The sequence below is a fragment of the Phyllostomus hastatus genome, unplaced genomic scaffold (assembly GCF_019186645.2).
Source record: "Phyllostomus hastatus isolate PE091 unplaced genomic scaffold, TTU_PhHast_1.1 phas_scaffold_182, whole genome shotgun sequence".
Taxonomy (NCBI): domain Eukaryota; kingdom Metazoa; phylum Chordata; class Mammalia; order Chiroptera; family Phyllostomidae; genus Phyllostomus; species Phyllostomus hastatus.
In genome coordinates this window covers 19,846,090-19,873,251 of record NW_025334013.1, presented here as the reverse complement: position 1 = coordinate 19,873,251, position 27,162 = coordinate 19,846,090, and the positions used below count along the sequence as shown (strand labels likewise).

The window sequence follows — 27,162 nt, the reverse complement described above, 5'->3', positions numbered from 1 at the left end:
TGCCAGCAGGGGCTTCCCGGGGAGGCAGACCCGTGCACCGTCCTCGCCTGCCTCCCGTGTACCGGGGCTGGGGGCTAAGCAGTTTCTGGATGCTCACCGCCACCCTTAGGAGCAGGGATTGTTACCAAACCCATTTCCACATAGAGAAACAGAGGTCCAGAAAGATCAAGGTGTTCACCCAAAATCACACAGTAGTTAGTGCTGGTGGCAGGATTCAAACCCAGGAGGGGGATTGTTCTGGAAGAAAATCCATTGAGGAAAAGCGAGAGTTCAGGGACGTGAGGGTTTCTCATTGGCTGAGCTGCTAGGGTAGTCAAATTCTTGTTGGAGATACAATGTACATCTTTTCCTGTTGGGATCTGTAACTGATCATTCTTTGCTACTGGCCATTCTATTGGGGTAATTGACAAATATTTTCCTGCAATTGACATGCAGCGGTACTGTGTGAGAGCTCCCCCTGCTGGCCTCCCAACTCCACTGTGGTGAGGTTTCCCTTTATTAATTTTCACACTCTACAAGATACAACCCCGCTTATGTCTTCCCCTTCCCCCGTTACACTGTCCTGTCCGCTCTTCCTCAAACACTCCAAGCCCCTTCCGGTGTCAGGGCCTCTGCACTTGCTTGGACTCCTTTTTCCCAAGCTGTCCTATGGCTGGTTCCTCCCTCAGGTCTCAGCTCAAATGACCCATTCAAAGAGGCTCCCCCTAACCACCCCTGTGCCAACAGAAACCTTCCCAATGCTCCATTCCTTTATGTCCTATTGCCACAATGCTTTTCATGACCTGAAATTACCTTATTTATTATTCTGTTGACCTGCTTAATGTGTCTCTCCTTAATATTTACCGAGCTCCTACTCCAACCCATCACGTGAATGGCTGTTATCTCCAGCACTGAGAGCTCACGCATGTCCACCAAATATTTGTTGAGAGGATGTGAATAGAATCCAGACTTTGAGAGAACAAACACTGATCAGATGTCAAGTGTCAGAGGTCACAGGAAAAACACGCTCATAACCGAGGACTCAGTCCAACTTAGAGGTCAGGAATATGAGCTAAAACCTGAAGGTGTAGGTGCAGAGGACAGAACGCACTGCTCTAATGGTTTAAGCAGGAGGAAATGTGTTGCTGAGTGTTATGTGTTATAAAGAATTGGGAGACCTGAAAGAAACAAATTTAAGGTTGAGCTCTCAGGAGCATCTCCCAATACCACACCACAGACAAGGGCTGCCCAGGGAGCTGCCCGCTGACGCCGCCAGGAGCAGGGAGAGCCCCACCCGCCACAACCGAGGGACACCACTAGCCCTGCCTCTTACCCTCCCGAACCTGGTGCCCATTCCCTGGAATTGGCCGCAGAAAAGCACAAGCGTCAGCACACAGTCCTTGTCTGCAGAATCTTGCCCCTTCCAAAGGTTGTGGAAGTTTCTCCAATTGGCTGAACCTCACACCTCTCAGAACTGAAAGGGAGTCTGGGAACTACGGTTTCTGCTTTCTAGCCCCCGCAGGCAGGCGCCGAGAGGAGGGGTGAGTGGGTATCGACTGGCAGTCCATTGCATGTGTCCTCATGTGCCTGCATGCATGTGCTTGAGCATGTGTGTCTATGCATGTGCTCTATACATATCTGCACGTCTGCATTTGTGCTCACCTGTGTACATGCTAGTGTACATGTGTGTACATGTGTGGAGGGGGCAGTTGGGAGAGTAGTGGGCCATCAAGACTAGAGAGAAGGCCTTCTCACAAAGACCATCACGGACTCGTCCTCTGTGACGACCTGGACCAGAGCGCTGAGGGCCGTGCAGCCAAGGTGGGCAAACAGGCTTTAACTGTCGGACAGCCTAATCCTACTGCCTTCGTTTCCTAATACAGAAAGCAAGGCCAGTGGAGGTATGCCCCTTGCCCGAGGTCACACTGCAAGTGATGGCATCGGCCTAAATCCCAGCCAGGTCCCCTGGGGCGAGGTTCATGTTTTCCTCTTGATACCGCCTGCCCCATGCCAGGCAGTCTGGCCTGCGGTCAGTCATCACAACATCAGGACTGGGCTCGGGGCTCGGGGGCCCTAGCCAGGGGCCTGTGTGCCCCCCACCCCCACATCACTGTGTCCCTTCAGAGATGGGGAAGCTGCTTCCTCTGAGCCCCATGGCACTCTGGGAGGGGTGACATTTTCCCGTCTGACGAATGAGGAGCCAGGGCCCAGGGGCAGGGGGGACTTGCCAGAGCCCCACTGGAGCACCCCCGACCCCCACCTCGGCCTTGCAGGTCGATCCAGGCCAACTTGGCCCCTCCCCAGCTGGCTCTCCCCCTTTCCCCAAGGCATCTGGCCCAGAGCAGGCGCTAATGTCTATGATGGGAAGAAGAGAATGGTGACAAGCTCCTTGGCAGGACCCTGGAGGCAAGTCGGAGGTGGATAGGACCTCAGGGCAGACACTGGTAAGATGGCTCTGAAGACAGCCCCCCTCTGCTCTGGCTCCGGCCTCAACGCCCCTCACGTGGCCATGGCTCCAGGCCCTCTTTCCAGACCCCTACAGTCTCTTTATTCAGAGCCCCCCCCTTCCTCTACGGGCTCTATAGCCCCCATCCCCGGCCCCCAGGACCCAGAGGACATAGCCCAGGCCTCTCTGCCTGGCCCTTGAGGCCCCTGGTGGTCTGGCCCCTCAGCCCTGACATTCCGTCCCCAGCCAGCTGCCACACCAGCCCCACGTCGGCGGGGACCGCACTGAGGGTGAGGGGCAGAGGACATGAGGCACACGTTGCGGCTTCTTTATTGGGCAAAGTCTCAGAGACTCTGTAAGGCACGGACTCGAGGAAGGCGGGGGGGTGGCGCTCTGGGGACGTGGTCGGGACACCAGTGCCCGGTGCTGGGCGTCCGCTGCGGTGAGTGCTCCCGGAGCGTCTCCTCCAGGTCCCTCTCCTGGGGCGCCGGGAACAAGGGGCCTTGTCCCCCAAGAAGGTGAGCGTAGGTGACGGGGGCAAAGGGAAGAAAGAGGAAGCCCCGCGGTCTGGGGGCAGCAGAGGGTGAGGCTCGGGCGTGGGCCTGAGGCTCCCACCCCTGAAGGCACTAAGAAGAAGGCGCCCAGCTGAAGGGCAAGTGCTGGCGGCGGGCGGGGCGGGGCAGCCCGGCCGACTGCCGCCCATCCCCGAGGCACCAGGTGGGCAGGCGGCAGGGGCCGCCTCAGCTGAAGTCACGGTTGGGCAGGAGGAGGGGGGCGACCAGGGTCCACAGGTAGAGGAGCAGCCCGGCCCAGCTGGCACAGATCTTCACCCACACGGCGGTCCAGGTGCTGATCATCCTCCGCGCCTCACTGGGTCTGGAACACACCGCCATCCCGGTGAGTCCGGTCCCCCCGACCTGACCTCCGCCCTGGCCCTGACTTTACGGTCCAGCTGTGACCCCGACTTCAACTTTGGTTCTTGTCCTGTAACTCCAGTCCCCGTCTCTGGTGTTTTTGACACTTGACCTTAAGACTCTAAACATAACTCTTGACCTTGTACCACAGACCTGACCCTGCCTGACCTCAGTTCCAACCTTGACCTCAGTCCTTGACTCTAATATTGTGACCTGACTCTGGTCCCTGACTTCGGAACCCTAGGGCTCTCGGCCTTAGACCTGACCTCTGATCTGGACTCTGACCCTCTAACCCCATTCCTGACCCTTGATCCTAGGACCACAGTTTTGATATCTGATCTCAATTCTGACCCTTAACCCTGTGACCCCAGTCCCTGGCCTTGTTCTTAGCCCCTTGACTTGACCATTTCAATACTGGCTTTATGGCCTCCTAACCCCAATTTTAATCACGTGACCAAATTTGTGACTTTATATCTGGCCCAATTCCAACTCTTGGCTTCATTATTCCTATTCTTAGCCCTGTGGCTTTGATTCTGACCTCTGTACCCTGATCCTAACCCACCAACCATGAATCCTAGATCTAACTCCATAAGCCACATTGCCACACCTGCTCTGCAAACCTGGTCTGCCCTGCACAGGCCCAGCCCTGCCTCCTGTGATCCCCACTCTTCTGGAACTTCTGAAGGTGCCAGGACCTGAGCTGTCACTGGCAGGGAAACCAGGTCATGCATGGGGCAGGCACCACGGAGGGTCCTAGATAGACTCCTCCATGCCCAAGCCATGAGCGGGCATCAGGAAAACCCCGGTGAGGAGCCAGAAGAGAGAAGATGTGCACGCCCCTACTCCCCGCCAAGGCACCTGCCCAGCCAGGCTGCACGCACCTGTACCAGTTGGTGAGCGTCATCATGGTGTGCAGGGAGGCCAGCACCAGGCAGAAGTGGAAGAAGGAGTAGCTGTAGGTGACGCCGTCCTGCTCATTGTCATAGGCCCGGCCTGCCTCCTCCTGCTGCTGCGTGGCCTCTGCTATGGGCGGGCACTCCTCAGTCCGCATCAGGCTGTTCACCTGCCGGTGGTCGGAGGAGCGAACACTGCAGGGGAGGGAGGGGGATAGTCAAGGCTGTAGCCTCCGAGATGGGAGGCGTGCAGTGCCAGGGGGCCTCCTGAGCCAGGCCCTGGAGGTGACAACCGTGGGCACGACGGTCCAGAGCCCAGGGGGCCCGTGACCCGGTGGCTGGTCCTGCGCCCAGGAGCTAATGAACCACTTTGACGCTCAGCTCTACCCCTGCTCCCCTTATGAACTTGGGCACGACACGCAACCTCTCCGAGCCTCTGATTCCTTGTCTCTAAAACCAGGTACAAGAGTTCCTCCCTTACAGGGCTGCTGGGAAGACTAACAGAACACTGATGTAAAGTCCCTAGCACTGTGCCTGGTACCGAGTATAAATAAATAAACCACCGCTATTACTCTGGTTGTTCATTTGCCAGGACTGCAAAGCACCATGCCAGGTACTACAATTATTAATAATGTTAATAATTAACAATACTCATTTGCTATTAAGTTTGTTTTCCTTTTATTAGTTTTAGGTAAGTGGTTTTATCAATTACCTCCCCTCCGTGTCTATAATTTTTAAAAGAGTAAGAGTAATGATTTTTCGGTCACTGGTCTTCTATAATGAGGTCTGACGTTGTGAACAGTTAACAGTCTGAGGCACACATACAATTTGAAGGTCAAACTTGCTGAGCTGCAGTTGACCCCACTCACCAAAAAACTGTGTACGCGTGAGCTTACACCTGAGCAATCTCACTGGGCGAAAGCTGCTCATGCTCCTTTGCCTGCTGTGTTTTAAGAGCTGGGAACGCACAGGCCCCCACCCCCACCCCCACCCCCATCCCCGCCAGGCTCCCAGAGGTGCTGGCCAGTGACCTCAGGCCAGAGAGGTGTGAGTATGAGAAGCATCAGGAAGCTCAGGGAGCCTGGGGGGTGGGGGCTGGAGGGGGGGACGGCATGCTCCAGCCCATGGCCACTGGGTGCTCACGGCCTCAGATGCCTCAGACAGTGGCCCTTCAACACTGAGCCTCATTTCCCGCTGGGATCCAGGTGATAGGGCCTTTCCAGACTGAAAACAGAATCAAATGAGGTGACGAAGGCCAAAGATGTTTGTAAACTGCCCAGACTTGACTTGGAGAAAATGCTCTTAAAAAGACCCAAACAAAACAAAACGTGAAACAGCCTCAGAACGTTCCAGCCCCGGGCCTGGAGGCGGGGGTGGTGCCCCTGGAGGAGCTGGGCAGAGGCACCCTCCGGGGAGCCAGGGGCAGACAGCGGAAGCAGCCCTGGGGAAGGGCTGGGCCCCGGGGAGGCAGCGCAGCGTCTGCCTGACTCAGGATAAACAGAGCGGCACCGGAGCATTCCCTGAGCGAGGCTCACAAAACAGCCACCCCCACCCAGCCGTGCAGAGGTTCACAGTGATTTGCAATAACAGCAGACAACTTATTTGGTGCCTGCTACTCATCAAGCTCTTTCTAAGTCCTTGTACCACGTTCTAACTCACCTATAACCCTACAACAATCCGATGAGGTAGGTACTATTTTTATCCCTATTTTACAGACAAGGAAACTGAGGCACAGCAAAGTTAAGTGACTTTTACAAGATCACGCGGCTAGTAAGTGGTGGTGCCGGGTTCATGTGCAGGCAGCCAGGTTCCAGAGTTCACACCGATAGGCACTTGCTGAGGTGCCCCTTGAAAACAAGTTCTTAACAAGTGATCTTAACAATGAGCGGCTCTCTCTCGGGTGAGATCGTGGGGTCCCAGCCACCTTGGGCATTGGAGGTTATCATCCTCCTTTTACTAAGGAGGAAACTGAAGCTCAGAAAGGTGAAGCCACTTAGCCCAAGGCCACACAGCAGGTGAGTGACAGAGCCTGGACCCACTGGCCCCAGTCCGGCTCTGTCCCTGACCCCACGGCTGCTGGCACCCAACTGAGCTGGGCACATAGCAGCAGCCCAGTGTGCAGGAAAGGGCCCCGGCCGCCCAGTCACACTGCGTCCTCTGAGGGGCTTCCTTTCCCCTCCAGCACAACGCAAGGGCTGGGCACACTGCTTCCAGCCTGGTGTCTCGGCTCCCGCATCCTCCCCTCACCCCCGGCTCCGGGTCCCCAGCAGCCAGACCCCCGCATACCTGATGAATAAGGTGCACAGGATGAAGATGATGAGCCCCACGATGCTTGGCGCATCCCACCACTGGGTCACGTAGCCCTCAGGGCCTGTCAGGGCTGTCCCATTGTCAAAGTGGGGGTTGCATTTCTGGTCTGGGGATAGGAGCATGGTCACCGTCAGGCCATGCGGGCCAGGTCTGAGGGCCAGTTAGCCCTGAGGATGGGCCGAGGGCCAGCCCAAATGGACAGGCAGACAGACACACAGCCCACCACCCCAGTCCCAGTGACAGATAGACACAATGAGAGACAGCTCCGGAGACAGACGGGGTCCCCCCGAGTCCCTGACAGACGAAGCCTTAGCGTGGGCTGGGCTGGGGTGTCCCCATCACCGTCACCAGTGAGGCGCCCAGCCCCCTAGAGGGCTGTTCTAGCCCAAGAACAAGGCCAGGCCTCCTCGAGCCCGGGCCCGTACTCACCAGGGACGTTGGACAGGGCCAGCCAGGTGACGAACATGGTGTAGAGCGTGACGGCGGAGGCCTGCAGCAGGCCCGAGTTGGGCTGGGCTTCCTGGTGAGAGCAGTCCCTCAGTAGGAGCCCCGCCAGACTCGGGGACACCCCCACTCCCCAGCAAGGGGACCTCAGAAACCCCCACCTCCCTAGGGCCAGGCACGCCACAGCCTTTGGGAAAATGCACCACCCAGGCCACCCACTGTCCACCTTGCCTACCCAGAGGTGGAGTCCTAATTCTTTCTCCTAACAGGTCACCCCCTTGCTTCTCTGCTGAGAACCCTGCAAGGGGGGCATCCCTCCACCCTCTGAACTAAAGCCCTCCCTGACTTGTCCCACCTTCATCTGCACCTGACCCCCACCCACCCGTGCTCCTCCCTGCTGACTACACCGGGCCTCAGTGGTCGCCTTGCCGTCTGTGCAATGTGCTGCACCCTCTCCCACCTCGGGGCCCTTGTTCTCACCGCGCCCTCTGCCTGACACGCTCCATCCTGTATCTCTGCATGGGCAGCCCCTCTTCGGCTTTCAGGCCTCAGCGCAAACAGGACCCCCAACAAGGCCCTGAAAACCCTGCCCAGGGCAGCCCTGGTGCTGCCTGCCTTCGAACCCACGCCCTCTTTGTTTCCCGCACAACGCTCATCCCAAGCCACCTTCCTCTGCCTGGTCTACTGATTACTCTTCCCCACCCTTCGCCACATGCACACTTGAAAATATGGATCTAAGCTCTGCAACGGCCCAGGCTCTGGAGCCAGTCTGCCTGGGTTCGGTCCCGGCTCCACCTCTTACAGCCGTGTGACCTTGGGCAAGTCTCTTTCCTCCCCTAAGCCTCTGTCTCCTTGTCGGTAAAGTGGGGCCAATGACGGTGCAAGGACCACACGACACGACAGAGGCCATTAACTGCTAGCTGGTATGCTTACTCTTCCTCCTCTTCCTCACAGCTGTATCCCCAATATTGGAAAGGGCGCTTGGCATGCAGTAAGTGCTCATGAGGTATTTGCTGCACAAATACTGATTGCTGTGTAACCTGAAACGGAGGCATCACCCTCTCTGGGCTTCAATTTTCTTAATGGGAAATGAAGGCTCTGACCAGAAGGAAGGTTCCAAAACTTTCTGCTAAAGACCCCCCAAAGACTTCCTAAGCTGCCTTTGAAACCCCTGGTGGGCTGAGATCCTGAACTGGAAAGAACCACTGACTTGGAAGGCTTTCTTTCTGAAGAAAAACAATTACTTGGGAACCCCAGACAGTCTGCAAGTGGAAACTGTGGAATTGCACTGCCTAACGCCACCTCTTCAGGTGTCTAGGAACCATTGCTCAGTGACCCTCCCTAACATTCTCCCAATTTACATAAAAACAACAATAAGGATAACAATAGCCAATGTCTGGTGGCTATGGATAGGAAAAGCACTGTTCTGGGTGTTCACAAATATGATCTCAATCCTGAGAGCAACTCCACACAGCAGGTATCATTATCCCCGTTTTACATCCCGGAAGAGAGAGGCACGGAGGGATTGAAGCCCTGCCCCCGAAGCCACCTCGCGTGTGGACGTGAGAGCCAAGGCTGCACCCCGGGGAGGCTGACGGGGAGCCCACACCCTCAGTGAAGCCTCTGTGACTGGCAGCTCTGCCCCGGGACTCCAGGTTCCCGCAGGATGTCCGCGCACCCCAGCGGGCCTGGTTCCAGGCCGCGCAGAGACCGGGAGCTCACCTGGACCTTGGGCAGGACGGAGATGATGGAGACGCAGACACAGAGGGTGAGGTTGAGGCTGATGAAGACCTTGCCCTCGGAGCAGGCGCCGGGCTGGGTGTAGTAAATGAAGAGCAGGGTCACGGCCGCGATAGACAGCGAGTAGAAGAGCAGGGTGAAGGAGAAGAGGCCTGGCAGGAGGGCGGCAAGCGGGGTGGTCAGGAGGCACAGGGACACCCGCTCCCTCCGGGGGCTTGTCGGGCAACCCTGTCTTGGGCCTCAGCTTTGTCGTTCAAGGAGTGACACCCGTGTCTCCTGAACTTGTATCACTCACCCACACTTTTGTGAGTTTTTGCCCCATCCGGAACTAAAATGATTCACTCTTCATAAACAGAGTAACTGTGCAAATAAAAGCCATGAAAACAAAGCAGCCCAAACTGAACTGGAGGGGTGGCGGTCTGCTCCGTCGGAGACTGTCCGGAGGCGGGGAAACCAGCAGGCCTGCGCCTCAGTGAGCCTTTCTTTTTGAGGGACCGAGAAGAAGGGAGAGAGAATTGGACAGGGCCCCTTTCTGCCAGTGGGGTTTCTTTCCTTTCAGATTAGAGAGGTAACTCTTTTCTGATATTTTATTTATTCTTAGAGAGGGGGAAGGGAGAAAGAGAGGGAGAGCAACATCAATGTGTGAGAAACATCGGCTGCCTCTCGCACGCCTCCTACTGGGGGCCTGGCCCATAACCCAGGCATGTGCCCTGACTGGGAATCAAACTGTCAACCTTTAGCTTCCCAGGCTGGTGCTCAATCCACTGAGCCACACCAGCCAGTGCTGCCACTGGGGTTTCAATGACCAAGTGTCATTTGAAGTTTGGTCTAGACTGGCTGTGCGTGGCATATTCCGCAGGAACTGCTGAACCAGACTCCTCCGAGGCCTCTCCAGTTCCTCTCTCCTCTGATCCCCAGAAGTCACCCTGGAATCAGCTGCCCCTAACCACACCAACCCCCTCCCTCCCGGTTCAATGCCTGCACTGAGGCGGGGCTGCTTGAGATGTGCTCCACAATTTCATCAAGATTCAAAGATCAGCCCTGGCTGGCGTAGCTCAGTGGATCGAGTGCGGGCTGAGAACCAAGGCATTGCAGGTTCAACTCCCAGTCAGGGCACATGCCTGGGTTTCCGGCCAGGTCCCCAATGGGGGCCACGTGAGAGGCAGCCACACACTGATGTTTCTTTCTCTTTCTCCCTCCCTTCCAGTCTCTAAGAATAAATAAATAAAATATATTTTAAAAAAGATTCAAAGATCCCTGATTCCTCCGGTAGCTCAGGCCCGCCCGAGGCCGGCGGCGGCACTGACCTGCATACCAGGCGCGGGAGTCGCGCTCCTCGGCATTGCCCAGCCAGTGCTGGTTCCAGGAGTGCGCAAAGTCGATGAGCAGCGCCAGCTGGATAAGGATGAAGATGAAGGAGCCCACGACGCCGAAGTAGAACCAGACTGGACGGGGAGAGAGGGGGAGAGAGGCGAGCTGGTCTGGCCATGGGGCGAAGCCTGAGCTCCAGGGCTCCCGACCCACCAGGCTCCCGGGGAGTCCCGGGGCAGGCCCCTCCCACACACATCGACCAATCAGTAGTCGTGTGTGCCACGCCCTGTACCAGACGAGAAAAAGCAAAGTCCCTGCTCTCAGAGAGCTCCTAGCCCTGCACCGAGACAGAGTGTGGCAGGGAATGGCTCAGGGGCAAAGCAGGTCCCCTCGAGCCCCTCCCCACCCCGAAGTTGCCCAAAGGCCATACGGCCAAGCACCGGAGTGCGGCGTCCTGACTCGGCGCTGAGGACCCAGTCAGCAGCCTGGGGTCTGGGTCTCGGGGCCAAGAGCAGCCCCCACCAGTTCTCCTCCCTCAGGAAGCCCACGTGCCTCCTGGCAGCCCCCAACCCTCCCCACCAAGACCACCTACTGTTGGAGAAGGAGCCGTCGGGGATGTAGAAGGCGCCCACAGTGATGCCCACAAAGATCAGGAACTTAAAGAACCAAAACCTGTGGGGCAGGGTGAGGACAGGCAGGAGCTGAGCAGGGCTGGAGGGACAGGCCCGGCCCCCAGAACCTCACCCCCCAAAGAGCGAGAACCGGGAGAGGCGAAGAGGGACTTTTCCGATGGTCTGGTGGGCACAGGAAGTCTGTCCCGGCCCTAGAAAAAGCCCCAAGGGGCAGAGGGAAGGACCAAGTAGGGCTGAGGGTGGTCACCAGGGTTTTGGCCCCCACTGTGTCCCTAAATGCTGTGCGGCCATGGCATGTTGTTGCCCTTTCGGAGCTTTACTTCCTCATCTGGGAATCGGAGAAAGCTAAAGTTGCTGACCGCCTGCTGCGCCTTCCTGCCTCCTGAGTGTGAGGGGAGGATCTGGAGGTGTCTGAGAACCGGCGGGGGTGGATGGGGCACCACTGCGGGAGGGCCGGAGGCAGGCGGCCACCCTCACCCGTTCTGGATGGCGGCCCTGGGGTCGCGGCTGCTGCGCACGAAGAGCATGAGCAGCGTGAAGAGGAAGAAGAAGGCTGCTGTGGCGAAGCACATGCGGTAGACAGCGCGCTGGCCCAGCAGGGAGCTGCAGTCGATGTGGCTCAGCTGGACGAGGGGGGTCCGGGGCCCCTCCTCACAGGCCCAAGGCAGCTGCGGAGACAGACAGAGCAGCTTGATGGCCCCGCCCCCCCCCCGGAGGCCCGGTGCTGCCCAGGCCTGCCCAGAGGGAGGCTCCCCAGAAGGGCCTGGGGCTGGACGGAGCCGGCCTCCCACTTCTGGGGCTGAAGTCCTAGGGGTGTCCCTCCCCCACGCCCTGAGCAGACAGCCGGTCCAGTTACATCTTGTCAGTATTGGTCTAGTCCCTTGTCATCATGCCACGGCCCCAGGAATGCATGGCAGTGTCTAACGCATGATTTCCCAAAGTGCCCTCCACCCCACACCTACACCAGAAGCCCCTGATACTCTGGGGGAAACCAAGATTCTGAGGCCCCTCCCCTACAGAACTAGTCTCTAAGGCAGGTCCGAGACTGCATTTCCATACCCCCCGCCCAGGGGACCCATACCTTCACGCACCCTAAAATGTCACAGCCCCTGGCCTCAATGTTCCACTGGGTCTCTGCTGGGCCATCTGTGACCCCCCACACTGGGCTTGGGCATTAAAGGGGGGAGAGCTTGCCCGGGCCAGTGTCTTAGGGCAGTAATGGTTAACGTGATTTTCCAAGGGGACCAGGCTTACAAGAACCAGGAATCCCATGTGAGGCTCAAACCCTCCTTCCCATGTGAAGAAACGCACGGGAACCCTCCCGCCCACCTCTTCTTGATCCACTGGGACCCCAAGCCTGGGCCCCCTAGCAGCTGAGCCTTCACCAGAGGCCAGGCCCCACAGGCTGCTCCCCCAGCACACCCCACCCCCACCCCCACCGCTGGGGCTACGCACCTTGTGGAGCTGACTCTCCACGCCGGGACTCAGCATGATGATGGACACCAGCACGCCCAGGAAGAGGAAGAACGTGAAGATGAGGCGGCTGACGGTGGAGTTGCGGCTGGAGGGGCAGCAGCCACACAGGATGCAGGGGGCAGAGCCGCAGAGGCAGGACGCCTGCGGGGAGCGCAGGGACAGCACCTTTACTCTCCGCCTCCTTTCCCCGTCCTCGCCCAGGCTCACAGCACCCACCGCTGCCCTGCCCGTGCGACGCCTCTAATGTGCACCTGCCTATCCGGCAGCAGGCAAGTGTGATCCCGCTTAACTCTCCAGCCTGAGGGGGAGGCTGAGGAAACCAAGCCGGGAAGAAGCTGGGTCACACGCGGTCACGCAGCCAGCGGGAGAAGAACCCAGATTCAGACCTGGACCTATCTCGGGCATCACCGTGGCTCCAGAGAGAAAGAGTCGGGCCACACCGTTGGTCGCTTACAGGGAATCGGAGCAGTAAAAAAATAAAAATAAATGTTTAGAAATCCAGAAGGCTAGCTCCATCACTGATTAGCTGTGTGAGCTTTTACAGCGCATTCAACCTCTCTGAACCTCAGTTTCCTCTTCTACAAAACAGGAAGCAGAAGGGGACTTACTTTCCACACGGCAGTTGTGAGAATGAAATAGAAGTTTTAATTTGTAACCTCCTCCACTCCCCTCCCCTTCCTCGCTTCGTTTTTCTCCATAGAACTTACCCGACTACCATCTGTTAAGATTCACATTTTACTTGTGTGTGTCTGCCTCCTGTTTCTGGCAGGGAAGCGCCCCCAGGGAGAGATTTTTGTCTCTTTTGCTCACTGGGGTATTCCCAGTGTCCAGCACAGAGTAGGGGCTCAGTGACTATCTAAAGTGTTTGGTGTAGCACCAGACACGTGTTAAGGCCTCGGGAAAGAGCAGGAAAGTGCATGATGAACACCTGTGGAATGAATGAATGAATGGAATGAAGAATTGTGAGCAGCTGGGGTTTCCCGCTCTGCGCCTGGACCGGTTTGGGACCGCGGTGGTGGCGGTCTAACCCTTTCCCTGTCCGGGCTCTGCTGCCCAAGCTGGCGGCCACCCTTCCCAGTCTGGGGCTGACGGACACCATTCAGGGGCTGGGGATGCCACAGCATCCATAGCCGGCACCCCGACAAGAGCCTCACCTCTCTGGGAGCTGGGTCACCAGCCCAGCCTTTGAGGAAAAGGGCCCACTTCCAGTTACACCTGCTAAACTGTTTACCTTCCCACAAACAGCGCCAACTCCTCACCCAGGACTCTAGCAAAGAGTCTAGAAAGGCACAGGCCCCGCCCTCGGGGAGTCTCCAAGGGCAGGAGCGACATTAACAAAGCATCACACCCGTCACAGTAAGTGCTAGGAAGAGAACCTGTGTGCTGCCAGGAGTGACTGCTGGGGGGGCCTTGTTTAGGTCGGGGGTGGCGTCACTTCCATGAAGAAGTGACAGTTTAGCTGAGAGCTGAAGGACGAGGATGCACTCTCCTGACCGAGGCGAAGAAAGAGTGCCCCGGACAGAGGGGACAGAGCCTGAGGTGGCTCTGGGGCAGGCAGGAATGAAAAGAAGGACCTTGTGGCTAAAGCTTCACGACAGGCAGCGAGCAGTGAGGGGCGAGGGCAGCCAGGCTGGCAGGACCTGGCAGCCACGCGCTAAACCCCAGTGTTCACCCGAACAGCAGGGGCAACCGCTCAGGAGTTTGAAGCCAGGATGGACCGGAACAGCCTTATGCTGAACCATCAGGTTTGTGGCAAACGGGCTGAAAGGGGACCTTTCCCTTCTGAGACCCAGCACCCTGCTCTCTGGGCTGGTCACAAGGCGTAAAGCACACACACTCTGCTTGAGAGGTATCCGCCTTCCTGTTCCCCCTTCCCGCCCCCGACTGGGAAGGCCCCTGCAACTGCTCCTTCTCACCAGCTCTCTGCTGCAACACCAAGGACATGAATGCTACATGAAATGTTTGCAAAAAGAAATTCTCCCTCATGGGCCAAATCATAACGGTTCACCCACCCAGCAACTTGCAGCCCCCACCACAAGCCCTGGCTCCTGTCACGGCCATCGTTTGGAGGTGAGGACACAAGCAAATGCCATGAAAGAGTTTTATAAACCGCACAGAGCATTCCGGTTATCAGACAGGGCTGACTCTCCGTTCCCACTTTACAGATGAGGAAACTGAGATCGGAGAGGTTACAAAACTCGCCACACAGCAAGGGGACAGCAGTGCTGAGAGCCCAGTCACGACCGCGAGTGACAGCTTCCCTGGGTGAGAGCTGCTCGGTCCCAGGCACTGTGGTAAGCGCCCTAGCTACACGAAGCCTCGCCAACACTAGGGTGCAAGGGTGTTGGAACCTCCCGTTTACCGATGGGGAAACTGAGGCTCAGAGGTAACGTGACCAAGGTCACACGGGAGAAGCCGAGGAGCTGGGATTCAGCTCAGGTCTACCTGCACCAAGGGCTCACTAATGCCCTGATTTAATTGAACGGTCTGGTTTAATTTCAAAAGACTCCAGTCAGGAAAACAGGGCCACCGACGCCAGAGAAAACCAAGGGAGGTGGACGGGCACCGACCTCAGGAGCCAGCGGCCCACGTGCCCGGGGCAGGGCCCAGCTCCGGCTTGTTACTATTTCAACTGAGGACATTTGAGATGCAAGAAACGCTGCCCCGCTGCAGTCAGGGAGCCTGGCCTTTCAATGCACTCTGCTTTTTAGAGATGAAAATCCAGGTGTTCCTGACACCCGAAACCTCCGGATTTGCAAGGGCCCAGCCAGTAGCCAGACAGACCAGGTCAGGAGGAGAAAAACACACGCCAGCTCCCAGCTGCTTCCGGAGCCGCCTGGGAACACTCACGCACCCTGACAGTCCTCCACCTCTCTCTGGAGCGGCTCCTCCAAGAACCTCTTCCCACAGAAGTACCGGCGGTGGGAGGAAGGGCAGATGCGGGCATGCCGGTACACTCCGAGGCCACTGCGGCACTGTTCACACCAGGAAAATAAAAGGGGGAAACTGGAAACAAATGCCCAGCAACGCACTGTGGTGCTCCCTAAGAGGGACATGTCTGCTAAATGGAGCAGAGGGGGAAGTAACACTTAAGTGGGTGCACGTAACTCAATGTAATGAAATTACACCCCAATACAGTTGGTTTTATTATTTAAAAATAAAAGTGTTCAATTAAGGAAGAAATAGTAAGATAGACACAAAGCTCTAAATGTTAGGAGCTTATTAGAATCTCAAGAATCTGCAGATGCCCGAAATGCCCAGGGACCAGTGGTGGCCCATGTACTCCATGGTGTCACAGAGGCAGGAAAGATGAAGGTCACCAGGCCGCAGAACAACCTAGACTAATGCTTACGACACAATGGGCAAGGCTGAGGCCGAATGTAACACTTCCCCCACCAAACGCACTCAGGGGAAAGGCAGCAATGCAAAAGCACCAGAATAATGCTAGCCTTAGCACCAGCCAGACTCTCTGAATGGAGAACTCAGAACTGAGGAAGCTCTGGGTCTTAGAGTCTTCCAGCAGCAAGGCTGCTTGGTCTCAACCAGTCCGGCCTCTCTCTAATGCAGGATCACCAGTAAGGCAGCTGGTTCTCCTCCGCTGCTTGCCTGCTGTCAACGACAGGGAGCTCACTACCTTCCAAGCCAAGGGAGACAGCTCTGGAGCGTGCTTGGTTTGGCATGGTGGAAACAGGCTGTCACTGAGTCATTCCCCCTCTCCTGGTTGTCACCAGAGCCAGGGACATAGAACCACTTCTGGGGCACTGGGTGGGTGGGGTAGGCAGCTGAGGGCTGGGGCCACAGTTTAAAGCTGTTTTGTCAAAAACGAACTGGCCCTCCATTCCTGGGTCACACTCAAGAGAACCAAAGGTGGGGACTCGTCGGGCAGATATCCATGCCCCACGTTCACAGCAGCACGATTCACAAAAACCGAAAGGTGGAAGCAAGCCAAGTGTCCACTGAGCATCGGATGCGGTAGATACATACAATGGAATATTATTCAGCCTTAACAAGGAACAAAATTCTCACAACCTGCTACAACATGGACGAACCTTGAGGACATTATGCTAAGTCAAATAAGCCAATCACAAAAATATAAATACCGTGTGACTCCACTTACGTGAGGTACCTAGAGCCACCAGACTCATAAGGCAGAAAGTGGAGAGGCGGTCACCAGGGCGGGAAGGAGGAATCCTTACTTAATGTATCGGGAGTCTCGGTTTGGGGGGAGGTGAGAAGGTGCTGGAGGGGAAGGCCGCGAGGGCCCGCACGGCAGCATGGCAGCGGGCCGTGCACCTAAGGCTCCCGAGCTGCACGCTCACAGTGCTGACCACGGCGCCCTTCGGGTTATGTGCGTTTTACCACAGCAAAAGAAAAAAGGAGGGGGCAGAGAGCTTTCGAGGAAGACTAGTAAGTAAGCCAAGTGAGGAAGGGAAGGGTATTCCTACAAAGGGAACAATGCAAGCAAAGCTGAGAGGAACCTTGTATTTTCGGGGTAGCTGGGCAACAAAAGAAGCTGGAAGAGTGAGGCCCAGGGTCCCTGCAGGCCAGGCCCAGGAGTCTGGGTTTCCTCCCGAAGGCGAGGGGGAAGCACTGCTGAAGAAGAGGTACAACATCCGATTTGCATTTTGGAAATATCGCTGGGCCGCAGGACGGAGGACAGATCAAGGCAGTGGGGCGCAGTGTGTTTGGGAACTGGGGAGGGGGGGCGGGGGGGGGCGGGCGGGACCAGGGCTTGTTTTCAGTAACCCAGAGGACTGACACCGAGGAGAGGTCAGACTCAAGAATTCTCCCTGTGTGCCCTAGCCGATAATATCTGCCCCTTCTGACAGTGCCACTTGCTGAGGCTGATGTCACTAGGCTGGATTTTTGTCAGGTATCTGTTTTCATATATATCCTGTTTCTTAAAATCACAAGCTCCTTGAAGACTAAAAAAAAGGCAAAGTAGCAAAATTTAGGTTATGTCTATTTTGCCATAATTAAACAAAAATCGGGTCCCGGCCAGGGCGGAGTGCACTGCGGAGACTTTGAGAACTGCCCGTCATCACTGGCTGGGCCGGCCCAGACCTGCACAGACGCAGGGAGGAGAACTCGGCCCCACACGACTCCAGCACAGTTACTTTTTCGCTAAGAATGGAGAGAGGGCCTAGAGTCTTGGCTCTGCCACCAAGGTGCAATGTGACCTCAGACAAGTCTCCTTTCTCCTCCGTGGGACTCAGTCTCTCCATTCGTCCCATGGGCTCCTGGGCAGAGCAGGAAAGTGGTTCAGAGCCTGGGCTCGACTTCCGCAGCCTTGGTTCCACCAGCTTCACCGCTTCCTTAAACGTCCTCTAGAGAAATCTACCACGCGGGGGTGTTGCAGAGCGGCTGCTGCGTGCCAGCTTCACGCTAACGACGTTGGCGTGTTCGTCTCAGTCCCACTGGATCCCCACCATGTGCTGAGAGGCAGGTGCCATTGTTCTCTCCATTTTACAAACAAGGGGAGAGGAAGTGCCCGCCCACGTCCTGGAGCTGAGAAGAGGCCAAGCCAGGACCTGAGTCCGGCCAGTCTGACCCAAAGGTCTTCCACACTCCGGTGCACAGGGCAGGCCTCACTAAATACATATTTGCTCACCATCTGCTGTGCCGTGTGCCGGTTTGCCTGGTGATTCCCACTCGCTGAGGGGCCCATCCATCTTACCTCGTCCAGGCCAGGACTCACCTTTGGCCCAGTACAAATGCCGGTGCAAATGCCTCCTGCTGGAAGGGTACAAAAGTCTCCCCCACCGCCCCCACCCCACTAAGGACGCCTGAAAACCCCGTACCAAAGCTTCCCTCCTGTCCAGCAAACCTCCATCGAAACAGGTTGTGATGGGTGTCCGGTGCGTGGCAGAATAGACATAACATAAAATTTACTATTTTAACTTTTTTTCTTCAAGGAGCTCATAGTATATTTCAAGAACCATGATAGATATGAAAATGGATGGCTAACAAACACAGCCCCGATGGCATCAATTGCAACGAGTGGCACTGTCAGAGGGAATAAATACCGGCCAGCACACACAATGAGGAGTCTGGAATCTGACTTTCCCCTGGTCTCAGTTCTTTGGATCCAGCTTCCTCATCTGTGGAATGGGCACAGTATTAACTGCCTCACTGGGGTCCTTGGAAGGGTTAAGTGCAGAGATACATATAAAGTGCTCGCTGCGGTGCTGGGCCTGTGCCACCACTGAACAGCTCTGGGCAGTGGGCACGGGGCACACAGAGAGGATGCTGTGAGCGGTGGCCTCCGTTGGCACTGCCACTTGTCGAATGGGATAACCACCTCACAGGGCTGAGGGGACCACAGGTGTGAGGAGCTCAGCACAGTGCCTGGTGTGTGGGAGGAGCACAGGAAATGTCCGAGGCCACTGAAAGGAGGTCACTGGCCGACAGCAGACAGTCGCTAAGTGAAACCCTGTTCTTCCCAGGGCCAGCCCTCCCTCCCAGGCACCTGGGGTGGGGGAAGAAACGTGGGTTACAAATCGGATTTTAACCCTGACTGCAGTGCCCCATCCTGTCACTGTGCACCCTTCGGCTGCCAGCTGCCCTCTCTGTGCTGCAATCTCCTCCTCCGTGAGCTGAGGTTTGCGACAGGCCTGTCAGGTGCCTTCTGGCCTCAGCACGGTAAGATTCGATGAGTCAGAAGCACTTGGCTCCAGAGGAAATTCTCCACCCACATTTCCAAGATGATAATAACCATAGCTCCCATTTAGAGAGCGTGCCATTATTTGGGCGGGGCACTTTTTAATCTTCCCAACAGCGGCATGAAGGAGGCAGGCGGGGAGACAGAGGCACAGGGTGTGGGCGGGCCTCCCCTCAACGCCCCCTGCCCTCAGGCCAGCCCAGCCAGATGGCTGCCTGGTCCACTCCAGGGAAACCTTCTCTCCCCAACCAGGAAGCAAATCCTTCCTGGCCAGAGACCCAGCCCAAACCTTCACTTCACTGGACAGGGAGGCATCTCAGGGACCAGCTCTTGATTTCTCCTCCACATGAGCATGAACACACGCGCGCACACACACACACACACACACACACACTTCACAGATGGGGACACGGAGGGCCAGAGAGGACAAGAGACTGCCCAGAGACCCAGTCTGCAGCCTCTCTGTTCACATATCATTCTCAAGAAATGGCTGTGAAGTAAATCTCTACATCCCCCAGCTCTCGCCCCTACCCGCCCCCCATCCTAACACACACAAAGGAAAGCGAGTTCTGAGACTCAGCGGCCACAGACCCCCCTCCTCCTCTCTGCTCCTCTTTGTGTGGGGCAGAGGGGGAGGGGCTGCCTGAATGAGCCTCGGATTTAATGAGGGGAAAAGGAAAAGAAGGGGCCTCTCATCTGGGGTCTGGCTGAAGCTCCGCCCCTATGCTGGCTGTGGCCCCAAACAGAGACTGACGTGCCCACCGGGCCCTGAGCCTGGCGACCAGGTACTCCCTCCCCCACACACCCCAACCTCCCTCAACTCTCGGGCCTTCCAGCCCTGAACTGGCCCAGGTGGAGGCGGCAACCCTAACAGGACTCACTTACAGGCGTTTTAGGAAGGCCGTCAGGGGCTTCCTCCCCACTCCCCACTCCCCACTGCCCATTTCGGCCTGGGGCCCAGAAGGGAAGGGTCTGGAGAGGCGCCCAGGAGTTAGCCAATGGGATGAGGCAGAGACCAGGACGCAAAGAGACCGATGGGACGGGCGGACAAATGGACAGACTCCGAACTGTGGACAATGACAGATGGAAAAGCTACGGAGGGACAAAGACAGCCAGACGAATGAACGGACAGAGACAGATATCAAGCAAATACAAATGGACAAACTGAGGCAGACGGGATGGGGCAGACAGACTGACGGAGAGATTGCCAGAGACAGGGACAGAGAAGGACCCGCGACAGGGAGGTCCAGGGACCAGACAGGCCACACACACAAAGAGCGTCTGGGACAGGGACCAGAAAACGCGCACTTGGAGGACGTCTCGAAGTTGCGCGCGGTGGGGCCACAACGCCCACCCCGGGCTGTGGGCCTCAGTCTCCCCAGTTCCTGGGAGGAGCGCCCGCAGAGAGCACTCCCCTCCCCCGCCCCGGCGTGCCCCAAACCCTCCCCCGCGGTAACCGGAGCCTGGGACAGCAGCTGTCCCCGGCGCCTGCGGGCAAGGGCTGGGGTTGGGGGTGGGAGTGGGGGAGTCGAGGGGCGCGGAGGCAGGGTGCGGGTCCAGAAAGACTAGTTTGGAGGAAGGAAAACGAAGAAACTGGAGGGAGAAGACGGGACGAAAGTGAGCCGGCGGAGCGCGGTGGGTGCGGGTGGGGACTCACGCAGCTGAGCACGGAGCAGGCGCCCAGGCAGGCCCCCATGACGGCGGCGGCGGCTCCGGCGCGGGGCGCGGGGCGCGGGGCGTGGGGCGCGGTGGAGGGGCGCGGGCCGCGGGATCCGGTCGGACTTCGGGAGTCCCGGCCTGGCCCCGCCCCCGCCCCATGGCCCCGCCCCGGCCCCGCCCCACCTGCCAAAGCCGCTCACCGTTTTCCGGCGGCGCTAGGGGCCTCCGGAGACTTACCTAGGTCAGGTGCACTGGGCGGGACCTGCAGGGAAAGTGGGTGGAGCGGCTGTGCGAGCCGGGCTACCGAACCAGATTCTGTCGGGGGCTCGTGTCCTGGTCCCAAGTGAACGTTTGGGACCTGGGTTCGAGCCCCACGAGGCCACAGTGTGAACTCACAACACTGTCCCCCCTGCAGGGGTCAGAAGCCGAGAGGTGGTCACCCCTGACTCCTCCGCACTTGGCGCAGAGCCTCTGCCCAATGCATCGGAGTTGGAAGATAAATGATTGGATGGAGAAACAAAGTCACTTCACCTCTCTGAGCCCGCTCCTCCATCTGTAAAGTTAGGACACCTGTCACAGGGCCGTTACAACACAGCAGATGCTTGACAAATGTGAGCTCCCCGTCGTTCCGGTTTCATCTAAGACCCTGGCCTTGCACGCTTCCAGCTGCCCTCCCCTCCGCCCACCTGTACAGCAAGCTCCGCTGACTCCTGGAAGCCGCGAGTCGCACATGCGCCCCAGGCCACCCTGTTCGGTGGCTCGTCCTCCGTAGGACGCCCAAAGCCTGGCCCCCAGCTAAGAAGGTCAGAAAGGGCGAGTGGGTCACATTCCTGGCAGACCATTCAGCCCCAAAGGGACAGGTGGCAGGGACCCAGAAATGCGTGCGGTAATTACTCAAGGCTGGCCCTCCAGCCCTCTCTTCGTTCGACTCCACACAAGATATGTTAGGAAAGGAAATCTGGACTCTGCACAGATGGCCCCAGGACTGAAGATCCAGGCTTAGCCATCAGCTGTGCCAGGACTCGCCCGCAAGTGCTCCCCACGCCTCTGCTCCCCCAGCGTGTGCCCACGTGATGTCCTTCTCCCGGAAAGTTCTTTTCCTCCTCCTCCCCGTGTCTGCCCGCTGAGGCCTTGCTCACATATCCCGTACCTTCCCGGTGAAGAGAACCACCAACGCCACCTCCAAAACTCTATCTGGCCCTATGAGGAGTGCACATTCCTCCCATTGCCCTGTGTTTCCGCAACATGAGCCGCAGTGATGACCTCACGAGGAACACAAGTTACCACAAAGCCGCACCACGTACCAAACTCTTTCTTTGACACGGTCCCACTCCACCCCGAGGTAGCCCTGAAAGCAGGCTCACTGCCCATCTGACTCCAGGTTACAGGCGAGGAAACTGGGGCCCCAAGAAGTGAAGTGGCATGGCCGTGCGCCAGCTGAGCGCTGGGGGAACACTGCCCGTGAGGCTGCTGTTGTCGTCGTGTGGTTGCTCAAGGCCACACTGCTCAGACGGCCAGAGCTAGAAGACCCCCAGCCCGCTGGATCTCACACCCGAGGCCTGGCCCTGACGTCTCACTGCCTGGCTTGGAAAGCGGAGGTGACAATAGCCAGTCCACCTCTTTTTCTGTCCAGTGGCACGTGCGGCCCTTCCCTGGTCCGAGGCCCTTCGGAGGCTCTGAGCCGCCCGGGGTCTGTCGGGTTCACCTCTGACACTGAGGGAGTACATGCTTGCTAAGTGAACGTCTGAACTTTTACCTCAAGCCCAGTTTCCTCATCCCCCCCCGCCCCCCCCCCCCGGGACTGACCGACCCAAAAACAGCCCATGCAAGGTCTCCTCCCACCTAGCAGTCTCCTGTGCCTGGAATGCCACCAAGCAGGCTCCTCACAGCCTCGCCCCAGAGTCAACTCCTTCTGACACTTCTGTCCTAAGGGCCAAATTTTCCATCCCTCAGCCCCACCCTTTCCCATGAGCTGGTCAAGTAGAAAGCACCCGAGACAAGAGCAGGACAGCACCAGAGATTCCCGTCCTGTCACAGCCTCCGGTGACCTGGGGCCACTTCACCTCCTTGTGCCTCCGCCCCCTCCCCTGGCCCGGGGTGGTTATCCTGCTCACCCTCGCAGAGCAGCCGTAAGCACCGACAACGCATCCTAAGGAGTAGGCAGTTATGTGACACGGGTGAGGGACTGACTCAAGTGTAGAGAAGACAGCCCTCTTTGGTTTTAGATGGGAACTCTCCAGAGCAGGGTGACGGACTGTCACTGTCCGGGCCCCACCCTGCCCAGGACGAGGTGACAGAGACTCTCACATCCCCCACCTTGTGTCACCCCATGAGCAGGGGCCAGCCTGCTCCGCGAATACTCACTGTGGGGCCTTGTCCCGGCGGCTCTCCCTCTTTCAGCCTCATGTTTCTCATCTGGAAAATGGAGATAATCATTTTTGCTCTGGGTATGTCAGGGGACCTTTGAGGAGATGAAGTGAGGTGCTAGGCAAAGAAGAGTCATTTCCCTGTGTCCTGAGCAGCCTTCCTCCCAGACTTGAGCCTCCCGCCTGGGGCCGCAATTGCTGCCTCTCACCCCTCCAAAGGCAAGATCGCCATCAGTGACTGTGTTCTTGGAAAGTCACCCAACCTCTCTGAGCCTCACTGAGGGTCAAGACTCACTGCAGCTCTTCCAGCCGTGCATCGCCTTGCAAACTGTATCCGGTGAGAGCAACATGCAGGGGCCCCTTGGTCCATACCCCGGTGCCTATTGCCCAGCCCTTACAGAGGCTCAGCTCTCCAGGGCCCAGAGGAAGCAGGCTCTGGCTTCTTAGGCCAGTCACTCCAAGGGTTCTTTATTTAATCTGCTCTCACTGGGCCTCGGTTTCCAAATCTGTAATATGGGCACAACCCCCTCCTCCAGCCCCCAGTGACCCTCAGTAGTCACAACCCATTCTTGCCCCATCCCTTCTCACCATCCTCCCATCCATGGGGACTCAGAGGCTCCTGTGCCCTGGGCTCCACTCTCCGCACTGGCCTCTACTTCCCACTTCTGACACATTTACAGAGCAGGGCTGAAATTATCCCTTATGAATATGCATGTGGGATAATGAGGGCTTGGGATAGGGGGAGGATCTGGGAGAGGCGGTCACAGAAGCACCACCCACTCCCACCCACTCTCTCCATACACAGCCCCCCACCAAGTCTGCCCTCCCTCCGAAAGGGTACATGAGAGTCTGGGGCAAAGATGATAAGAAATCCACAGCAACCACTTTTAATGCATACAACATGCCAGGCACAACCAAGAGCATCTCCTGAAAGGCACTTTAAAGGTGGGAACTGTTTTCCCCACTTAACAGATGAGCAAACTGATGCTCCGGGGAGTGGACTGGCCTGCACGTAAATCACGTGTGGAATGTGCACAGCGGTGACGCACAGAGCGAGGATGGAGCGCGGTGCTGTCAGACTCCAAAGCTGGCCCTGCACCCCCGCTGCCCAGACACACAGGGCCTGGCTGGGGGCCCTGAGCACATGGTCACCGGCCACACTTGAGCCTCACCGTCCAGCAGATGAGCTCACTGGGGTCTCGGGTGACCAAGGCTTTGGGAAAGGACCGGGGTCCTGGAATTGACTTCATCTGGAGAGTAGGGAGAGAGGCAGATGGGTGTGCGCACAGAGTGCGTGTCCACTCGTGTGTGGATGCACACCTGGTGCGTGTGTGATGAGCGTGTCCCTGAGGCTGCCCGGTGTGTGAACCATGGTGTGGCTTTTGTTCCTTTTACAATCAGCACAGAGAGGCCCACTGTGTGCCGGATGCTGGGGACATGGCGTGAGCAGGGCCGACACAGTCCCTGCCCGCTGGGAGGAGTGACAGTTTGGTGGGCTTTGTACCCACATGCGGGAACACTCTAGAAGGAGCCTTTGTGGGAGATTTTCTCAGTGGGCCGTGCTAGGAGGTGAGCAGACTGTGGTGGAGAGGAAAAAGGTGGGACAAGTGGGGTGAGGAACTGCAGGGGAGCCCCTGACATCTGCCCAGCAATGCGGGGTGCAGAGTAAGGCAGGACCTGGCCCGGGCTCCCTGGGAGGGACAGGCCTGAGGCTTCCAAAAGGACTCTGGATGCTTCCCTCACAGACGTCGAGGGTCTGCCGTGGATGCACAGGTGGGCACCGTGTGTGTGTGTGTGACGTGTGCATGTGTGCATGAGTGAGCATGTGCGGTGTTTGCATACGGCTGTGCGGGGCGAGTGGGCATGTGTGAACTGGGGGACATGGGTGAGGCATACGTGGTACGCACCCCTGGGGGTTTGGCGTGTGAGTGTGTGCAGCGGGGTTGTCGCGCAGGGGAGAAGGCTGAGGGGAGGGACTGTCCTACGGCCCAGGCCTCACATTCATAAGCCTCCAAAATGCAGCAAAAATGAGATGGATGGATGGATGGATGGATTGGAGGGACGGATGAATCGACGGACGGATGGACTGGAGGGATGGAGGGATGGATGGATGGAAGGAAAGAAGAATGGGGAGAGGGGTGGCTACGCGATAACGCAAACCCTGTACTGCAAGGTGTTCGCTGTAGGTACCAGGGGTGCGGTATGGGTGTTCACTGGGCCATTCTTGCAACCTTTCTGGACGCGTGAAATTTTCCACAGCACAGTGTTAAGAAACAGTGTAAACTCAGGGGAGGCTAGGAGTCTAGACCCAAAAGTCATGCACCAGATGGGAAGAATAGAAAGTTCTACTCACAATTGTAAACTTCTGCCCCATCACTGACAACACAGCACTGTGAATTCACGTTTTTTAATCATTCCTGAAATCATCCTTTGAAGCCCTGAATTGCATTGCTTTTGTTTGTGAGTGTGTGTTAAAAGACTTTTATTTTAAAATAAAAACGTGTAAAAATACCACGATTTTTCGTGGTATTTTTCGTGGTATCTCTTCATTTTTAACCACTGAGAGCCTCAAAAACCAGAACTAAGCCCTGGCTGGTGTAGCTCAGTGGATTGAGCGTGGGCTGGGAACCAAAGTGTCACAGGTTCAATTCCCAGTCAGGACACATGCCTTGGTTGCAGGCCATGACCCCCAGCAACCACACATTGATGTTTCTCTCTCTCTCTCTTTCTCCCTCCCTTCTCTCTCTAATAATAAATGAATAAAATCTTTAAAATAAATAAATAAATAAATAAAAACCAGAACTGGCTGTGCCTCTCTGGGCCTGTGCGAGGCCCTGCTGTGTGAGGTACGCGGGTGGGAGGTACTCGGGTGGGCGTGCACATGCCCATGTAGGTGCGCGAGGCTGACACTCGTGTGTGAGCCACCCCAGGGGCTCTGCCTCTTCCAAGTGCCCAGTGGCCAGCACCGTTGCTGGGCTGGGAGGATGTCTCTGGGCTGAGGAAGGGTGGCCGCCAGCCCCAGGGCAGCCTTGGGGACCAAGAACTCTGTTATCTAAGGCGTGGACAAGCTCAATCAGCCAAGCAGCGTCCCCGCGTCCCCGGGCCAGCAGCGGAAGTGTGGGTGGCCGAAACGGAGGTGTTTCCTGGAGGGAGGTGAGGTGAGGCAAAGGCAGGACGTCCAGAGCCCTCCTGCAGCCTGGCGGCTCCTCCCTCCCCTCCCTTACATGCATTACTGCCTGTCTGGTCCTGGGCATTCCTCCCCCCCGCCACGTCCTGTGCCTTTAGGCCCAACCCGTCAGTACCCGCTCATTGTACAGATGGGGAAACTGAGGTCTAGAGAGAATGGAGCTGCCCAAGCCACACAGCAAGTCAGCAGCAGAGTCACCACTGAGTCCCAGCCCAGGTTCTATTCTCCGTCCCCACTGCCTGCCGTGTCTGCCCCTCCCCCCTCCAGTCACTGCAGGGGGTCCATGCCCAGCAGGCCCAGAGGTGAGGCCCAAGGTGGCTCTCCTGCCCACATGGGTTACACACAGGACCCAGGGGGCCAGGTGGGCACCAGAAACAGCCCACGATTTGGGGGCAGGACCTGGCTTCTACTCCTGGCTCTGCCCCGGATCCTGTCCAAGAGCCCCTGGCCAGCTCCCTGCCCCACTCAGGGCCTCAGCCTTTCCATCTATAAAACATATGAGGTGAAATACAGCTGCAGCTTTCACACATTTTGAGGCAGAACCCCCAAGCAACTACAAGAATTGCAGCCCTGGTCGATGCAGGAAAGGCAGGTAATCTCTGCCCACTGCCCCCTCATCTGCCCACCATCAGGAAGCTCCCCAAAGAGACTCGCACCCAACTGCAGAGCTGTGGATGAGTACCAGGCTTCAGCACAGAACCTGGGCCCATGCCTGGCTGCATGGTCCCAGGCAAGGCTCTCCAAGCCTCAGTTTACTCCCCTGTAACATGGGGGTAATAATACCAACCTTGCAGGGCTGCGAGAGGTTAAATCAGAGAATTCACTTCCAATGCTTGGCACATGATAAGTCTATTAAAACTCCAAGGAACAGTGGCTCTTACAGCCCCAGAGAAGAACCTCCCATGAGCCCGCTGGCTTCACCATGACTCACATCTGTTATTTCAGACCCCAGAGCCAAAGCGTTTCGGCAGCTGCTACCCCGGGTTCCACAGTCTGTCTCAGCAGGGCCTCTGGAACAGCTGGGTGTGCGCAGGCTGCTTCCAGGCCAGTTCAGGCAGGGAAGGGCAGGGCTCCCTGTAATCAGAGCAGGCCCCCCGCGGGCCCCCAGCAGGCCATCATTAGCTCCCCACACCTGCCCTGCCCC

At 57.4% G+C, this 27,162-nt stretch overlaps 1 protein-coding gene across 1 annotated transcript; it reads right to left on the bottom strand.

Annotated features, from left to right (window-relative positions):
- Positions 1-2,739: 2,739 nt before the first annotated feature.
- Positions 2,740-20,615, bottom strand: SERINC2 (serine incorporator 2). Its single transcript, XM_045859064.1, has 10 exons — positions 20,464-20,615; positions 12,125-12,286; positions 11,147-11,337; positions 10,630-10,709; positions 10,034-10,171; positions 8,709-8,878; positions 6,972-7,062; positions 6,519-6,648; positions 4,221-4,427; positions 2,740-3,301 (listed from the first exon to the last, which is right to left on the bottom strand). The coding sequence occupies exons 1-10, from the start codon at positions 20,500-20,502 to the stop codon at positions 3,166-3,168; spliced, it is 1,344 nt and encodes a 447-aa protein (XP_045715020.1). The 5' UTR covers positions 20,503-20,615; the 3' UTR covers positions 2,740-3,165.
- Positions 20,616-27,162: the final 6,547 nt, after the last annotated feature.